The sequence below is a fragment of the Gasterosteus aculeatus genome, chromosome 18 (assembly GCF_964276395.1).
Source record: "Gasterosteus aculeatus chromosome 18, fGasAcu3.hap1.1, whole genome shotgun sequence".
Taxonomy (NCBI): Eukaryota; Metazoa; Chordata; class Actinopteri; order Perciformes; family Gasterosteidae; genus Gasterosteus; species Gasterosteus aculeatus.
Window position 1 is genome coordinate 2,139,775 of NC_135706.1, and position 19,140 is coordinate 2,158,914.

The 19,140-nt window shown below is 44.8% G+C and overlaps 2 protein-coding genes across 3 annotated transcripts in view; both read right to left on the reverse strand.

The window, feature by feature from the left end:
• LOC120807839 (26S proteasome regulatory subunit 4) overlaps window positions 1–19,140 on the reverse strand; it is a 170,662-nt gene that overhangs the window by 141,329 nt on the left and 10,193 nt on the right. The window lies entirely within an intron of this gene.
• Window positions 2,052–19,106, reverse strand: tshr (thyroid stimulating hormone receptor). Of its 2 annotated transcripts, XM_040160133.2 has the most exons (10): window positions 18,328–19,106; window positions 14,504–14,575; window positions 13,612–13,686; window positions 11,308–11,382; window positions 10,767–10,841; window positions 9,416–9,493; window positions 8,926–8,994; window positions 7,580–7,657; window positions 4,639–4,827; window positions 2,052–4,227 (listed from the first exon to the last, which is right to left on the reverse strand). In XM_040160133.2, exons 1-10 carry the CDS (start codon window positions 18,483–18,485, stop codon window positions 2,787–2,789), a joined length of 2,310 nt encoding a protein of 769 aa, XP_040016067.2. In that variant the 5' UTR covers window positions 18,486–19,106; the 3' UTR covers window positions 2,052–2,786. The 2 variants fall into 2 exon arrangements, with proteins under 2 accessions (XP_040016067.2, XP_077950146.1); XM_078094020.1 differs by lacking the exons at window positions 14,504–14,575; window positions 18,328–19,106 and adding an exon at window positions 14,077–14,196.

A 19,140-nucleotide genomic window follows, 5' to 3' on the forward strand; every position in this document is an offset into this window, starting at 1 on the left:
AGCTGCAGAATCCGTGTCCCGACAGCACTGGGCGTTCTCCCTGCCTTTCCTCTGCTTCCTAACCGCACCGATTTCCTTTGGGCCAATTACGAGATAAAGGTGTGGGTCTGTCTGTGATTAAAGCTCAATCAGAAACGACACGGAGATTTCGGTCCCTGATTGTAAATGGATTTAAGCCGGTAAACTGTCACTTTTACAACACATCACAAGGCGCATTCGGTCCCGAGCCGTCTTGAGTGGAGGAAGAATGAATCCCTGGCGGCTCCTGACGGAGTGGGCCCTCAGACCGAGCTCGTAACGAGGCCCTGGAGGCGTCTGACTTGCGTCTTGCAGCTTTCTCTGAAGCTGACAGGGACTGAGAAGCCGAGCCGCTACGAGTGGAGCGGAGGAACCGGGCCCGTTGAACAAAGAGCCTCTGTCCGTCTCTAACGGGGCGGGTGACGCTGTGACGGGACCGACTCAAGCTGGTCAGGAGGCGCTCGACCACCGTGACCACTTGGACGTGGACACGCGAGGACGCGTCGTCGTCTGCTCAGGTCGACGTTACTCCTCTAACAGGTGTTTGCTTGAGAATGTTAAACGTGGACCAATGAAGGGCGATCTCATCGGATCGTATCACGGCTCACTCAGGTAGTCGATGAAGAGGTTTCTGTGCGCGAGAGGAGCTTGACTAAGAGGAGCGTCCAGGCCCGGCGGCCCGTGGAATGACGCCACAAATGCAGCGATTTCTTCTTGCTCCCAGCGACAAGAGCCCGATGGGTATTCGTGGACTCTGACCTCCCCTGAGCGACCAAGGCTGTTCTAAATCTTACAATAAAACCCACAATGTCTGTGTCCGGTCCTTCTCATGACTCCTTTCCCACTGTATTCGAGTTCAGCAACGTAATCTGGTGTTAGCGCGGGCCGCCGTCGTTATTTGAGAAAGGGCTCAGCAATGGGTTTATTTGGAATACCGTCCGATGAACGATGGGGCCGGCGTGAGAACCTGCACCGCGAAGAATGTCAAAATAAATCCGGTCCAAGTCCCGCTCGGTTTCATCGGCGCTTTCCGTCAGCGGGCGTCTCCGATACGACCTGGGATATTTTGTGTTGTCCTAAATGCAGGTGTGGTTTTGGAGGGCCGTCTCTTCATGGTCGCCCACGCACACGTGAAGTGGTTTGGCTTTTTGTGCCGAGCGACTGCGCGACGAGGCCCCTCACGTGTGCAGCCGTGCTCGGTGCACTCAGCACCTGAAGGGTCCACACTGGATGGTTGTCAGTGGGTTATTGGAGGAGATAGACGCGATGATGTGGAAAACATTCCGATGAAAATGATGACCTGAAAGCCTGGAACAGATGCCACTAATTTATTCCGCTTTAAAAGTAGAAGTCCTTTGATTTTTTTTCTTTTTTCGAGGTTTCATCTTACTGGTACTTTGAGAATCCAGTGGCAGAAGGTTGGGAATGTACTATATTTTCCGCGCTGAAACAAACTGTCCAGCTGTCTGAAATAACTTAGCCACGACTTTGCAATCTAAATGTAAAAAAGGTCTGAAATGATCCCCCTTTCCTGGAAAGCCCCCCTCCTCCCCCCGTTCATTGGTTTATTTCCCTGCAAAAAAATGTCACCCAGCAGATGCTAACCAGATGTTAAGCTGCCATTGGCAGACGGTGTCCTTTAACTCGTAACGGCTCAATATAGCAGAAGTTACAGCAGCTCGGCTCACTCGCTGCTAATCTGTATTTGCTTGAAGCTTTCCCGGCGAAGGCGAAGCTTTCTCCCCTGATTGGATAAGTCACTTGTTTCCGTTAGAGGATGGAAAAACGTCACGATCCCGCAAGAAAAACAACCATGACATTCCAGAGGAGACACCGGGCTTTAACAGTATATATGTATGATTATCCTCCCCGTCTGTAATTTGTAGAAAATTGCTAATAATGAAAGTATGTCTTGTGGTTACTTTAGTAATTGGATCACATGCTCTCGGGAGATAAGGGCGTGCTTCTGCAAATTGCTTTGCGGGATCATTGTGAAAAGTAAAGGTCGATGGTAAAGAGTAAAGGCAACAAACAAAAGTATACAAATATTTTATACTCATCTAAAAGGCAGACAAAAATATATAGCATTTGGTGCAGGTAAAAGCTAAATGAGAGAAATATTTCAGAGTTTCCATCCTCACTAAGACGACTGTGTATATTTACTATCCAGTTTCCTGGTTAAAAGACAGAATTAACACCAACAACGTGCCCCGTTTCATTCCATAAATGTCCTAACACTATTGTGTACATAGATTATATATAACTAGGTATTCATGTGAACGAGAAATGTATTTTCTGGATGAAGTTGGCACTGTGAACAGCACTGAGCCAGCAGGCTGTCCTGGAATGAATAGGGCGCCTCAGGAAGGTTATTTTATTACAGGAAAATTAAGTGTTTATTTAAAATCTGTTATATTTCCTCAATGCCTGACTTTGCTGGCATAACCTGAAATTAAACCAAATCTCAACCAAATTCAATAAACCGACAAAAGATTGTATTATGTTTTATACACAGAATGTATGTTTGAGTTCAAAGGGCTATAAGTGAGATAAAGTTGGGCTCACGTTTCATGGATACTTGACATTCTCCATCCACTGGAACCATAAAATCACAGCTGAAATTGTGAAAACAGATGAACTTGGCCTGCAAACTGAAGCAGATACAGAATACTGGATCTTTCTGTTAAATATCCAAACACAGCCAATGGCCTGGCCTTCCCCACCGGAACCTGCCCCTTCTCCAGGGTTGGGGTCGGCAAGGGTTTGGCTCACGTGTTCAGGCTCTGGCTCTCTTCAGGACTAGTCCGCTTGTGGACCGCGCGGTCGGTTTGTCCGGGGCACTTCTTCAAGTCGATGCCCTGCCCTCCGTTTCCGACTGTCTTAAACTTATCCTTGTCCTTGCGGTTCTGACATGTCCCGCTGCTGCCCTTTGACGAGACCGTCTGGCCTCTAAACAGCTGCGCTCGCTGCTGACAAAGACCCACCTTGCTGAGGAGGATGAATATATCGCCCCTGAAGGCTTTCGTGAAGATGGCGTAGAGGAATGGGTTGGCACAGGAATTAAGCGGGTAGAAGAGCACCAGTAAAATCTTGGAGTTGGAGACTGTGATGAGAGGCCGGTCCAGTGCGGCAGACATGGCGTAGAAGGAGATTGGCGCCATGCACAAGAAGTCAGTAAAGATGAGGACAGCCATGCGCTTGGCGATGTTGGTATCCTTGGATCCAGAACGGTAGTGAGGGTTGTGCACTGCGCAGTAGATCTTGAAATAGCAAGCACATATAACAAGAAAGGCCAGGATGTTGAGGACCAGCACTGACAAGATGTAGACCTTAGCCATTGTGGACTGGGTGTCCATTGGGAGACAGATGCTGACCCTCTGGTAACTGCTCACCCCAAATAGTGGGAGCAGGGCCAGTAGGAAGCACAAGACCCAGCCGACCAGCATCACGGCTGCTGCGTGATGCAGACGCAGCTTACGATCCAGCCGCATGGCATAGGTGATAGCGTACCACCTCTCCAGAGTGATCACTGTCAAGGTGTAGACAGACAGCTCGCTTGCGAAGACTGTTAAAAAACCTGCAAGTCCACAGCCGGGGCCCGTCTGCCAGTCTATGGCGTGGTTGAAGTACTCTGCCCGCGTGTGGAGGTCCACGGAGGCGATGAGCAGCAGATAAATCCCCATGCACAGGTCTGCAAAGGCCAGGTGACACATGAGGAAGCGGGAGACGGAGAGCTTGTAGTGGCTGGTGAGCAGCACCAGGAGCACCACCACGTTTCCCACAACAGCCAGCAGACTCACAAACCACACGGACACTCGCAGGAAGCCAAAGCCCATTATGTCCTCACAAGGGTTGAACTCATCAGGCACCGGTGCACATGCCACCTCTTCTGCCTCCTCACACACCACATAATCGTAACGACTGTTAAAGTCTTGGCCGGTGTCCTCCTGGGGGTTCTTGAGAGTCTCGCCGAAGCCCACATGCTCATCTGGCTGGCCCCCAAAATAGGCGTGGTAGTGGAGGCTTCCGTGGAAGTCACCTCTTCTCCAGTCTTGGGAATCTCTGTAGCTCCCGTCAATTGGATCCTGGTCTGGGATCGTTTCCTCCCCAACGTCCGCCAGGAGGGAAGGCGTGCCAGGGGGCCTGACAGAGCGCTTTTGATGCTGGTCGTAGAAGGCGGTCAGGTTACAGATGAGGTACTCCAAAAAGCTGGGAAAAAAACACATACACATTGAGCAAATAAAGAAATACTGTGGTCTTGGTGTAGACACAAATATAAAGACACGACTTCAACCCTCACTTACACCGAGTGTCAAATCAAATCATTTCATTTGTATATCTATTTGAGGAAAAGTGGTTCCTGTTTTGAGAGCCATTATTAGTCTGGTTCAACATTTTGACTAGAATAACAGCAATGACTGACATTTATTATGCTGCCGCTCTAAGAAGTTATAGGTAGAGTTGATTCAATCCTTGCCAAGATTCACACCGTGAAAGCGCAGCTGCCTCATTCTCCAGGGCGGATAATCCAAATACAGCAAAACACAATTCTATTGGACATTGGACATTATGGCCACATGTTCGACAAATGCAAAATTAGAAGAATTGACGAAAGCAGACCCTCGTTTTTTTTTTAGGTCTTTGAAGCCGCAGCAGTGGCTGGGGTAGGTGAGGTTGGCGGTGGTGAGGTGCTTAAAGGTCTTGATGGGTGGCAGTTTCTTGAGGGCCCAGGCATCGCGCGCCTTCAGCTCCCGCAGAGAATCCACACCTGTGGTCGGCAGGGAGGTGATCCCTGTCAGGGACACGTCTCTTTAAGACAGAAAGGAAATGGAAGAATTGAGCAATGATCATCTACAACATAGATTTGGGTTTTTGGCCTCTGCAGAGGCCATGGAAGTTGTCAGTGTGTAATCTGCGGAAATATTGGAATTCCAGGCAGATAGAAGACATCTGGGTAATAACGGTACCTTTCAATATTCGCTTCAAGTGTATCAGAGTGCTGAGGTCACAATTGGGGCTACGCGTTGTTGATGCATGTGATAGAGGCAACTTTCTTCATGCCTCCATCCTGCAAGAATTCACTTGATGCTGCTAAAAGCTGCATCACACTGAATATAATATTTTCTTCTGCCAAGCAGTACCATTCCTAAATCTGTTATAAATATACTAACAGCAAATGCACAGAGGAACCAGACATGATAACACCACAGATCTCATGTGTGGATTAAACGGCATCCTCCATCTGGTTCAGCTCAACATCAACGGACGGAGACATGCAGGCAATTTGACAATCTCATTAACATCCTGTGTGACCGTTATCGGGACATTCTGCTGTTCAGCGGAGGAAACTCTTCTAGGGGCCAAGTGAGGGCCACGTTTTCTCTTGCTTTTTTAAAAGTTTCTGAACCCATTAAACCGTTAAGTCATTGTATCTACTGATTAATTTAATCAAATAAAAGAAACAAACGCCAAAGTATTTCATATTCACTGAGAACACAATCGTTCTTCTTCAGTCCCACTTGCTCTCTTCACTTCCCCGCTCTCTACTTGTTTTTCCTCTCATGGGACACATTGTGTAAACCCGTTAGATTCTTTTTTTTTCTTAAAAGCAGCACAGACTTTCAGTGTCAGTCTGATTTTGTCATTCCCAGATGTTTAACTCATGGCCTCGTGAAGGTGACCTCACTCAGGACATGTCCCTTGGTGGAAAAGAGGAGGCAGAACTGCACACCAACCCCCTTTAGCTAACGGGACACTTCATGGCCGGATCAGAGCCGCAGCAGCAACTAGATAGCCGTGGTAAAGGGTTCAGGCAATCAGACACTGTTAAAATAGACGCAGCTTAAAAACCTGCAGAACGGCAAAAACAATGACAGTATCAGAGAAACGTCGGAAGTCTCTCCCTCCCGCGCTTGCACACAATGCGTTTCAGATATCCTGGTTAAAGACCCAGCTGTGGCGAAGGATTTTCACCCTTTGATGAAATGCTATCCATTACACAGACATGTCTTATCTGGTCTGCACATTATGAAGGAGGAAATTGTTCCAATCTGCACTGTAAAAAAAGATTCCTAATTTACAGAAAATGGCATTCCCAGGATAAGGTGTAATAACCGTGTAACTACTTAGTCTGGACAATGTCTTTCTGTGGGGACAGAGGGGAACCATTGACCGTGTTCTGATGTGTAAAAATGATGGGCTGTTAATAGATTTTAAAAAATTAACCAATTAATCGCATATTTTGAAATTCATTCACCTCGATTAATGGTGATTAATGAATGTTCATCATTTTGTTCAAAACGTCAAAGGGGGCATTTATGATTCATACATGCTTGAAAGCTTGTTGGGAATATAAACTGGTTTTGGCACGGTTTGTCTGAGACAAATGAAGCTTGTATCACCGTCTTCAGCACCGTCTCGGTTCGCTCTTCAGTGTGCCGTTTTTTTGTTAGCCCCTGGCTTTGCTGAGAAACGTTACAAATGCACCTCTTTGTGCACATTTTATGTTTATATTTATATGCTGATTCTGATTTGTTTGATATTAATGTTCTTTTACATGCAAACTTTTGAAAGAGTACAACCTGCACTGCTCTAGATGTCTCAATGTCACAGTGAGTAAAGACTAAAACATGCCAATGAATCTGACAAAAGGAAATCAAGAAAAGGAAATGTCAGGAAAACAATGCATTGCAATAGTCCAGGCAGAAAGTAGAAAGCAGTAAAAAAAATTTAAGATTTTTAAGACCGTTTCTCTGTATTTGATAGTAATAACAGGAAACATCTGTAAAATAACGGTTTCTCTGCAAAACCTTTAATGAAAATGTATTTAAATTATGGGTTTAAACTTTATTTGAATTAAGATGTGTAATTTAGTCGAATTTTACTGTTTTAGTTTGGCTGCCAGTCATTTTTGGCTTTTTTTTTTTTTATCATTTAAAATTAAAATTATCGTTTGAGTGTACCTGTACATTCTGTGAATAATGGAATTACCAGACCTATACTTTATTGATGTATATGCGTTAATATATATATATATATATATATATATATATTACCAGACCAAGTTAGCCGTAGCAGTAAAACCTCTTAGCGTACTGAACAGTTTTATGAGTTTATTTATCAATTTGAAGTAAGACATAGTCTCCTCCCCTCCCTTTTGTCTGCTAGTAGCAGAGGGCTGAGATTCAGACTGACCACCAACCTGCTATTTCTTTTTCTGAAAACAGTGTTTGCATGAAAACAGGAAGGAATAAGAAAGTTAACGTTATGCTTACCGATAGGAAGAAACATTGATATAGCCATTCATTAACATTCATTCACCAGATGTCCTGATAGCTGGAATTTCCACTTAGAAAAATAAGGGAATTAAAATGTCTTTTGATTTTGTGACGTGGATGATTTGGTAAATAAAACTAGATTAATACTAGGATGATGACATTTCGTATCAAAGATTTATTACAAATCATCACATAAATGGATGTGACTGAGACTCGCCTCATGCTCGTGTTGTATGTGAGATAAGAATATGCTTCATTACAACCAGTACTTGGGGTGTACTTACAGAAGCATGGGGCCACTGATGGTTCCCGCAAAAGCCTTTTCGTCCACCTTGGTTAAATACCTATTTCTGTGAAGGTCTCTGGAAAGGAAAGCACAAATTGAAGTTTATTAGAAAAGCTATCCTTCTCTTTCCAATTATGATGACGGAGGCGAGGCAGAATATTTCCACCGCACAGTTCTGTTTATTTATTTTTTCTTATTTCGTGGGTGAAACATGCCAGAAAACGGCCTCACGTACATTGTTGATTTAAATTAGGCGGTGATGGTGTTCTTCTTACACACTGCGCCCTCACTTCACCATCACCACGAATCCCTTAGACCTAATGAGCATAATAGACCCGTGAGGGGTGTGTTTGTCTTGGTCGGGCTTCTCTGGGATCAGTTCTCCCCTCCGAGCGCATTCGGCGCCAACACAAATGCTAGTTTGCAAAGACTCACAAGTCGCTGACCAAAAGGTTTAATTCGGCTCTTATAATGACTGGAGATCTGTGTAGGTGTTGCAATCGCCGAAATATAAATCATTAGTACGATTTATAAGAAAAAAAAGGAAGCACTGCTTTCCATTCGCTTGAGGCTGTTCAATATTTAAGTGCGACCATAAACTGATGTCTCCAAGTCGCAGTGTTTCTCAGAGCTGAACTCGTAATGCAGACTTCCGTTGGGAAACATATTTTCGTGGGAATATTAGGATACGACTGTGATGCCGCTGCTTTTGTAGTGCAACTTCTGGTAGGGAAATTCATCTGCCAGATGTGCCACGCCAAAAGCGTTTAGTCCATGCATTCTTTAGAGAAATGAAAGAGCTCTAAATGGACATATTTTGGTTTCCCAGAGAAAGATATTATTTTTTTAAAACACACAGGTAAAACAATTTTTTGAGTTGAAGAGTCAGTACTCTCACCTCTGTAGGATTCATATAAAGCCTCTGGCCAGTTCATTGGACTATAATCTCAGCATAAAGACCGGATAGAGCTGAAGATACCCTCCAATGAAGACACCTCGAAGAACAATTTACAGAGAAGGTCCTCTTTGCTGAGGTGGCAGCCATGTCCAGAAGGGACAAAACCAACACCAGCTCTGGAGAGGACCACTTCCCTTCTCGAGTCGGCTCCCCAAGTTCTCCTACATGTAAATGATGCCAAATCCCACAGCCTGTGGCTTTAGGCTGTAGACGTCTCCAAGCGCTTCAGCAAAAAATGCCATACACCCCTTCGCCGCCGTTCGCGCAACGAAGGCACAACCGGAGTCCAGTAAAGCCAAACCATGTCTGGCTGCAGCCTCGTATTTAACACGCAGAAATGAGCAGCTTTGATCTTCTCATTTAACAAGCTCATAGGAAATACCCACACTTGATCCAGCTTGGTTCCGTTGAACGCATGATGTTGTATTTCTCTGAAGCCATTTCCGTACAGCATCCTGGACAAAAAGCAGAAGACAGCACTGATTACAACACGTCGCCATCCGCTGAATGAAGATCTGTGCTGATGATCCACCGACGATGCAGGGAAGTGGGACCTGCTCATCTCACATTCGTTTGGCTCGTTAAAGTGCAGATGAATGTTGCGGTGCCTCTTTCCTCCTCCCGCCACCTACACGCACACATGCGATTGCCTGTTGTGTTGTGTGTACTATCTTAAAGAGCAGGGAGATGTTTCTAAAGGGAGGTTGTTTTGCCCCGTCCACACGTCTTCTGTGTCAGGGTCAGGATTGCATTTAGGGATAAATATTTACTACAGTATTTTTTTTTGTATTTCACTTTCTATATTCTTTCTATATATAATGTTTGCATTCATTTTATTTATATCCGCGCACACGGTTTATCCTACACATGTCTTACACTGTCAGCACGTCGCTGGTGATGCCGCAGAATGAGTTGGCTGGGATCTCGGTGATGAAGGGATGATCCACAACCTCCCTGTGAGGGAAGACACACAGCGGAGAGGAAAGGAAGTAGTGTCAGTAATAATGTAAGAAATACTGTGAAGTGCCACGTAGTTCATTCTTGTATTCAATGTAATATGTCTCAGTAGGAACGTTTATTAGATGGACGGCTGCTAGTATAAATACAAACTTTATGGAGATATGAGGGTAATGTTTACTGACAACAAAGATGCACACACGCAGACAGTACAAAGTCATCTATCAGGCTGATTAGGCTGCGTGCAGATGGTTAGAAATGATTGGCTGTTCGGTGTGAGAGGCCTTATATGATATGTAGTATATTAATAACACAAAAGCTAATTTATGATCGTTAGTTGTTGTTGCATATCTGAAAACTGAAACCACGTTTCCCATAATCCCTCTAATGCTGCGTTCCAAACGTGTATGTTGCTTCTGCCCATTTGTCTTACAAGGAATATACCGGATAATAAACATCTAACAGATTCCATCCTTTATTCACAGTGATGTTCTTAACTCTTTAATGCCCTCACTAAGAAAAAAGCAATACTTATATGTATTATTTTAAATTTAAATTAATTTAACTTAGAATCACTACTTTGACCATGAACGAATACATCAACCGTTCGGTATCAGTGTTTTTTAGTTTTTTTTTTACAGAAAACAAACCTCCTACGAAATCATTTTAGCATATATACTGTATGATAATATACGATTAGATGTACCATATTTACAACAATAAATAATCGCATGTTGTTTCATCGTAAAAACTAACTTCGCCACCTTTATTATGAAGGGTAAAGAACATTTCCAAGAAATGATTTTCCCTTTTTGCTGTTGTTGTTTTGCCATGCTACCTAATTCTTCTTCGCTTCAATAAAACCTTGTGTGTTAAAATATTCTGAATGAATTTTTCTTTAAAAATGTCAACAACTATAGTTCAGAGAGAAGCAAGTTGAGACGGTAAACTTCTTAAAGCCGGAGGGACGTGGAGAGGATGTCTTTACAATAACACAGCCAGGTCAAGTTCAGTTGAGGTCAATACATTTTTCAATAAGATATGACGACTCTACCAAACTGTAGAGCAGCCAGTAAAAGGTTTAAACAGAAAGCTGCTCACTTGTTGTATTGTGGCCATCATTAAAGGAATGGCTTTGAATTATTAAGGCAATTCATTGCTGATATTACAATTCCACACGCAGCAGTTTAATCTAGTACTGTTTTAATTAATGATTCACCATATTGATTAATGATTAAGGTTGAAAGTATTAAAAATGATAACAACTTACAGTATGAAGTTCATGTCATTGGAGTGGATGTTGCTCAGGTCAGGGAATATGGTGAGGCCCGTATTGAAGAGTCCCCTGAAGAGCAGGAGGACAGAGACGGTCAGGACCCCACACACCGGAGAGGACACAGGCTCCGTTAAGGATGGTGGTATTTTATTTTATAAAGTAAATCCGTAAGATAGGAGTTTAGTTTCACGACATAATTTGATAATAAGCAGACCAAATCATTTACTGGCATGTGACACCAAGTAGACCAGCAGCCTGGTTACAAGGCCGAGTTTTTATAGATTCATCATGAGACAGAACAGTTCTTCAAAAAAGCTCAAAGTCCCGACTTGTACCACTGGATTAAACTCAAATGAAGCATGACTCACTCTTGCCTGTACTGGTACACAATGCAATGAATGGATCACAAAGTCTAAATTATTGCCAGATGCAGGTATTTTAAATAAATACCCTGCTTCTTTTTGGATTTCCACAATGTTGTCAACATGAAGGAATCAATGACAGCACGAATAGTAAAAGAAGAACAAATACTCACAAGTATTTGAGGTTTGGGAGATTTTTAAAGGCTTCTGGGTCAATGTAGGTCAGACTTTTTGCGTTGCGTATCTCTCTGAAAGACCAGACAAGAAACAAGCGTCCTGGAAATGCACTTTCACATAAAACGAAAGCATTGAGAGAATAAGTAAATGAAGGAAGTGTGCGCGGTGGCCAATACGAAATGATTTGGAAACACATCCATAAACCCACTCATGACTTGCTGACAGAAGAGAACGAGGCGCATGCCAGTGTGCCAGAGAGGGGAAAGTTGGTGCAGGCGGCCAGGGCCGGAAGTAGGCTCCAATTAGTGTTTCATTAGTGTGTTTACTCTGTCCGCCCTGGGCCGGACCCAACACCTCTCTCTCTGCCGGGCGAGGCCACGTGGAGCTGTGGAACATGTGTCCCGAGGCCCAGCAGACGGACGCAGTCGGGTCAGTGGAAGTCACTGAGTGGGAGATATTAAAGAACTGGAGCTGCGGTGAAATAAGCGAGGGGCGGTTTGTCAGTCAACAGTCTATCAAGTCTGTAACGGCTGAGACAAAGAGCCGAGCGGAACACTTTGAGTCCCGTTGATGCTGTTGTGGGTGAATCGTCGTGCTTTTCACACATTGTCACAGAAGGTTTCCTCTCTGTATAACAGCAGCCTTTTTATATATATTTTTTTGTCAGTGCACATGTCATCATTTCTGCATGACATCATGTCGCCATGTTAAAGCAACATTCATTGTTTAATTGGCCACGTGGGGGACAAATAACAATGACATACTCTCACCTCATAATAGCGTTAAGGTAAACGTATTAGCAAAACTGTTTAGTCATCCGGCTGACATGGGCTAACATTAGCATTTACTCGGGAGGCCTTCTTCTGGAAACCGGTCAGACGAAAGTCCAATACTCGCTCTGCTTTTATCCTTTGTTTGGTCTCCACCAACTCCTGAGGAAGAGCTGGCTCTTTAGCTGCTAAATGCTTTCCTTGTCAGCTGTTGGGTAAGTAGCATAGCGTAGCATAGCCTAGCATAGCGTAGCGCGTATTCGCCAGGGCTTGTTGTTGCTAAAAGCAGACCCCTAGTGTTGCTATCAATGAGGGCTAAGACCAAAACAATGTGTGCAAAGAGCTGAGGGAAACTGCCGAGTCGAGTTACTTTGACAGGTATTAATTTGATCAATGCGGCTTTAACTTCCCACTTTGTCAGACAAGCAATCGAGCGCGCATGCTGATGTCGCTGCTGGTCGGACCGTCATCTGAGCCGGTTGTTTTGGGCCCAGACGATCGGAGAGGTTTACCCACAGGCTGATCATTCTGACATGTGATCAAAACTCAGAGATTCGTCTGTTTAAAAGACTTTGTATTTATCCTCCCCAGCAAAAAGCCAGGATTCCTGAGATTGGTGGTTTCTCTTGATGGTGGCAGGATAAAATTCCCCCAGACCGCTTCGACTGCAGTCTTAGATCCACAGCTGCCGTCGGCCTCGAGCAGCCAACGGGAAGCGGAGCATTAATTTGTGTCTGACCCTGGAGGAAACCTGAGAGAGATGCCATTATTGCGCTACACCACACCAATCAGCGGCAAATAGGCCCCCGAGATCCCCAAAAGCACCCTCTGAACACGCGCTCGGCCCTCAATTACTGTCTCGCTCTGTGTTTCGATGTCTGGAATTCAGCAGCTAACAAAGACACAAAGGAAGGGAAATTAAGACAAAGAGGTCGGCCGCGTGATCAAGCAAGTCAGGTCCGATGAGCGTTAATCCCAGCTACTGTCTCGAACGGCTTCACATGCACACGTTTTATACAGTAATCCAACAGCGGAAACACACCGACTGCCCAGTTACAGAGACGCTATAACTTGGATCCGATCCTTCAAATAGGCAGGAAGTCTTGGAGTAATATACGGAGCACTAGGAGGTGTTTTGCAAGGAGTGTGGTCCAAGCCATTGCAGGAGCAGGAGCAGGAAAAAGGAGTCACAAACTGGCTGTTGTTCAGCCTCTCTGCTTCTAACCTGCTTTTTGTGAGCGTCTATTGAGACCAGAATGAGTAATAATGGATCCGATAATATATTCCGTCGTACCAATTGAATTGTTTTGCATCTTATTTGCATGCAGCGATCCCCACAACGCTTTTAACGTTTTCATTTTCTTTAAGTGCGGGAAACGGATGAGGAGCAGTAAGAGAAATAACGTGTTCCTTTATTTCCTCCATTTGCTGCCGGCAGGGATCAGAATTGAGCGTTTCTCTCACCAGCGAGCAAATGGAGCAGCTAAATCAACAGGGATCAATAACGAGCACTTTGCTTTATTTACTTACATGTGGGTGATTTTCTTCAGGCTGTGGAACGAGTGCCTCTCCAGCCTCTGCAACACCACGTCCACCGACATATATCTAAAATAAATGCATCAGAGTTCACATTGCCGTTGAATTATTAAAATAATGCCTGTGGTGTAAACCAGCGTGCAGACAAATATAATACATGCGCTTACAACAGAGTTAGTGTGTGGCTCTCTAAACGGGCCTGAGGCCTACAACGGTTTCCTGGAATGATGAAGCCACCTTGCCCAAAGCCTCCTGAGTTATGGGTCATTTTACAGGTATGCACCCCACGTATACATTACCCAACCATCCGTCAAATGCTCCCATTTGTTATTACTTGGTAACAGAATGCTCTTTAAATAAACCATGACTTTAGCACTCGATCGTCCTTAAGACCAGATGAAAACACGACATGTGTTCTGTTTCCCCGTATTACTTATAATCTCACTAAATCACACTGACGTTTGGCTGGTTTCTTCTACCGTGCAGTCCTTTCATCTGGATAGAGAGCCCTCCTGGCCGCTTGAGGAAAACGTCTTGTCCACCTCTGTCTTCCTTCACGCATGACGTGGACGCAAACAACGGGCTCAGAGGCCGGGGGCCGAGTGTGTATTTTACCCCCCGCGCGTCTCGACTGGGAATCTAAAATCAGCACACGCCCAAAACCGCTCTGCTGGAATACAATGTCCAAAGCCCTCCTGCGGTTGACGGACCAACATTCCTGCCGAAGGAACGCTTCCAGCTGTGATTAGGAGCCAGAAAAAGTCCCCACTTTGGGAAGGCGGCAGGTGGATGAGAACGGCCGTAAAGAGTTTGTGTTTGAACTGCAGTTAATAAACAGCGAGCGGGCCTTGAATGGAATAATCCCTCGGAATGAATTGCCACTTACATCCTGGAAATGTTGAGCATGTTGGCGAAGGCGTCTGTTGGCACCGATGGCAGATGGGTCTCGAAGAGCCATCTGGTTGGAAAGTAAAGATTCGTAGTTACAAACTCGTTTGACTCCCAATGTTTTTCTGATGGAAATTAGCAAGGTGTTCCTAGACATTTACTAGATTACGCCTCTTGTTTACTCGCAGAGAGCTAGATGAGAAGGACACTGTCCAGTGGGATAAATATGTAGCTAACCGGAGCCAGCGCGTTAGCTTAGCTTAACTGGAAACAGCTAGCTGCTCCAACGGTAACACAATTTGCTCACCAGCAACGTAATTGACACTTTTTTTTCTCTGTTGGCACCATATTGAGGTTTTATGGTGGATGGTCAGCAGCCCTTGTTGGGCTCTCGGCTGTTTGCAATTGAAAAAAATCTGCCTAATACTTTCTCACAAAATGACCAATAGTTGTTTTTACACACAGCATGAATTCAGTAGATAATATGTGAGAAGTTACAGGTGCATATTGTTAGTGTGGCACCTTCTCCAAAAGAGGAGTTCTAGGGCAAACAAAGACAAAAGCCCAACGCTGATACGTTTCAGAACCAGAGAAAGAGGTTTCTAAGCATATGGTGAAACAGTCTCCCTTTTAGGATCAGGGGAAGAATTAAAACTTGGATCTGACTGGACCGGAGCTGGCAGCCAAATCAAACAATGTCTGGGTCTGTTTAGAGCGACGTCTCCGAGGAGGTTAGTGTGGGATACACACAGTCAAACACACCTTCACGTCGCTGAGGATAAATGAGTACCTGGTGTTACAGATGCACTGTGATGAGGAGGAAAACATCTACAATCTTATCTATATTCCCATATTTTATCCATATCCATTGATATTTTTGCTGTTTGATAAAATTATAGCATTCAAACAATTTCAATTTCTAAAAGAAAAATGGCATCAAATTGTACTTTCTTTTCTAGATGATTTGATTCAGATAAGAAGACACCTGTAAATGTTATCTGTACGGTATATAGCCCATACAGCTTTAGCCAAGATACGGTTAGCTTAGCACTAAGGCTAAAAGCGGAGGAAACGGCTAACCTGGCTCTATCCAAACAAAGAAAATTCCCCTGCATAGAGTAAACATACAGAAATCTGGTCATCTGACTCCTAACAAGGAAAGCAAATAAGTAGTGGACTATTTTGGCGTCACAACATTATAAGGCGAAAAAGATAAGGCCGGTAGCCAAATATCGCCTTGTTTGCCGGCGTGCAGGAGGATGCACTCCCATGCACGCCGTCCTTCCTCGACTGGAAACCGTGAAGGCATCCATTAGGAAGCAGGTACGAGACGTGGCTCCTTCGAGCACCTCTGGGAACAATGGAAGGATTCAGATGCCGAGGCCCTCGTGGTCATTCGGTGGCACCCGGCCCCCCTCTGACGCACTCAAACAAACAGCGGGACGCAGAGCAGACCCCTTGATACCAAACACCGCTGTCACAGCCTCAAACCCAAATAACACACACGCGTTATTTGGCTTTTCCAACAAACACCAATGAGCCCGTCTTGGAGGCCTGAGGAGAAAATGACTCCCCCGATGTCTCATTTTGGAGAAAACAAACAGGAGGGGAATTGAGTTTGAAGCGGGAGAACCATCAAAACTCATGATATTGCCAGTGATGGTTGGACATTTACACTGTTAGACCGTCTCACTCACCGTCCACCTCCGGTGGGACTCCATGGAATCGAGTGTCGGAAGGTTTTCTAGAAGGAAATCCCCACAAAACAGAAACCTAGTGTCCTTCCAGGCAGAGCACATGGACATGACGCAGTTACCTTTTCACATTTTTATGCTCTGACCTGTGTGTTCTGAATTTACAGCAGCAAGAAAAAACAAGGGATTACATTTAAACTAGGTAATGACTGGAGAGGTAACAGTCAGATCCATTGGTGGATTAATAGCTATGGAAATGTCCGTATTCCCAGTGACCACAGCGCCCCGTCTCATTTTACAATCAATCGCAGCGCTCATCTGTTACCATTCACGAGCAGGTCGAGGCACACCGAACACAACGACTTATCGCATGTTTGAACTCCAATCCAAGAATTCGGAGTCGGCCGTGTTTCTTTCCTCTTTTCTTCCTCTTAATGACTCTCAAATGGCGGCGCCCGGGTGTTTGAGAAATGTGCTGCAGAAGATAAACACTGTATTTGAACGCATCGTCCAGACGCAGTCGGGACTCACGCTACGCGGGCTTCCTTTCCACCGCCCCGGCCTTGCCGGTGACACGCGCACTAACCTCCACACGCTCCAGTATCCTTGCGCTCACACTCACACGGACACGCACAGACGTCTGCCTTGCGTTCACTCATTTTTTTTTTTTTTTTTATGAGCAGAAAGTCTGTCTTAGCATACGTGGCTAACAGTCAGCAGGCCTGAGCGGGGCCATTCATCCCGCCGCGCGTGTGTGTGTGCACGAGAAAATCAAACCGCCTCACGCCTCATCTGCTGCCCCACAGCACACTGTCCGTCTCTCATCGGGAGGGTAATCTCGCTTTCATGTCTCTGTCCTCCTCGAGGACGCTGGGTAAACTTTGGGCAGGAATGTGAGGGAGTTGCGGGGGGACATGTGGGGCACGTGGTCGCCCGGTGAATTGGGGCAGTGATCGGGAGGTAATTGCATGCGATGGGTGCCGTTGGAGCCGGTGCACAGAGGTGTCGGGGATTGAAGGGTGGAGGGTTTCATTGCTGAGCTGTAGATCTTTTGGGGAATTTTGTAAGGCTCGTTCTCGTTAAAGGGTCACCTAATACAATATAACTACCGTCCGATTTATGACTAAAGAATGCTGATTGAAATGGAAATAACCTCCACTTGTGTCCCTCTGAAGGGCATGTGTTTCCATCCCTGAAGGTCAAACTGGTCACTTGTTGTTGCATCATTTCTGCTCTGTACTTTAGCAACTAGGAAGTGTCAACGCCCTGCATGTCAGAGTCGACCCTGACTTATTAAGTCATGTCGGCTCCCAGGATTCTTGACAACTTATTATAGCTCTAAAATAACAAGACGATAGATTGCACACAGACCCTCTGATTATCATTAATATATATATATATATATATATATATATATATATATATATATATATATATATATATATTTCTGTTGGTTAAATTGAACTGTGAGTTGACACAAAGCTTCCTCTCCACTGTAGAAACAGGGTTTATTAATTAGGAATTAGGACGGATCATCCGTGTACAGTGGTGAGCAAAGCCTTCTCTATATTATCTCCCCTTTGAACTGTGCACCACAATGATTTCTGGGTGTTTTTTAGAAAATATAAGCAGCCTCAAGATGCAGAAATGGCTTCAATGGGGATCGCAATTTTCTGACAATAAATATTTCAAGCATTTATTTTAAAATAATAACCAATAGAAAATCACTGGAAGTAAATAAATATTATTATACTGAAAAGTATATATATACACACACACATAGTCACTATGTGACCTTTTATTGTTTTATTTGTTTGTGTAAAATATGATTCAAATTAAAATGATAAGTATAATTAATTTATAAATTAGTGTAGTTTTCCTTTAATATATTTCTGATTACATTCCACACTAAATTGAGAATTAAGTTACCCTGAGAACTTTGAATATAATACCTCAGAATGGAGCATCTACTTAACAGACAGCCGCGATGTCCCTCTGGGGACATCTGAGGGGACATTTAAAACCGTATAATGATTTTTCCTCTGGGTTAAGAGTACTTTACATCTAAAATGCATGAAAAAAACCCAACAGGATCGCTTTCGCAGATGTCTTTAGTCCGCGTACTCACAGTGTCTCCGTGCCTGCAGGGAACCTGGGCAGAGTCCCGATGTCAAAGCACGAGATGGTGTGCGTGTCCCACTCGGAGCACTCGCACACTGCGGGGCAGGACTCCGCGCCGACACGCGCACTGACCAGCGCAAACAGCGCGCATGTTACCACCTGCATGCTGGAGGCAGCATCGGCGCTAAATGTCCCCAAATGTCCCCGCGGCTTCCTCTCCGGGCAGTCCTGCTGGTGTCCCCAACAACACGTGCGTATTGAGTCCAGTGAAGCCACGTGCAGTCTGTGCTGTCCTCCTCAGGTCTGCACAGTCACAGGCGGAGGTGCTGGAGGCGGAGGTGCTGGAGGTGCCTGAGGTGGAGGTGCTGGAGGAGGAGGTGCAGTAGGACCGGTAGCTGCGCTGTTGTGGTGGGTTTGGAGGTGGTCTCCAACTTGAGGGGAGGGTGGGCTTCTGAGGCGCTCTCGTGTTATTGCCCCTTGGCCAGGTCTCCATTAATAAACGAGATGTTTCATCTCAACAGGACTTTCCTGGTTAAATAAAAGTTGACATGACTTTTCAAAAAAAGAAATGCCTTTTATTGCTTTCAGTTCGAGAGGGATTAGTGTGGTTCTGCTTGTCCAATTAGGCCCAGCTCAAATAGTACACTGTAATCAATTAACATGAGCTTTCAGTTCCACTGTATCACTTTTGTTCTGTTCTGTGTTTTTCGTTATTTCCTATTTCACCGCTCAGCGTTTTATGTGCCAGAAACAATTCCTGTTTTCTCTCACGTCTTTGTTCGCGTTTATCTGACAAGTGTCCTCGCCGCCGGACCTTGTA

What these genes read in the sequence shown, in the direction of transcription:
- tshr (XM_040160133.2), bottom strand. Translation starts at nt 18,485, where the DNA reads ATGCAGGTGGTAACATGCGCGCTGTTTGCGCTGGTCAGTGCGCGTGTC. An exon ending in ATGCTCAACATTTCCAGGAT is followed by an intron (nt 13,687 to 14,503) that starts GTAAGTGGCAAT and finishes CATTTATTTTAG; the next exon opens with ATATATGTCGGTGGACGTGG. An exon ending in ATCAGTGGCCCCATGCTTCT is followed by an intron (nt 4,828 to 7,579) that starts GTAAGTACACCC and finishes TCTGTCTTAAAG; the next exon opens with AGACGTGTCCCTGACAGGGA.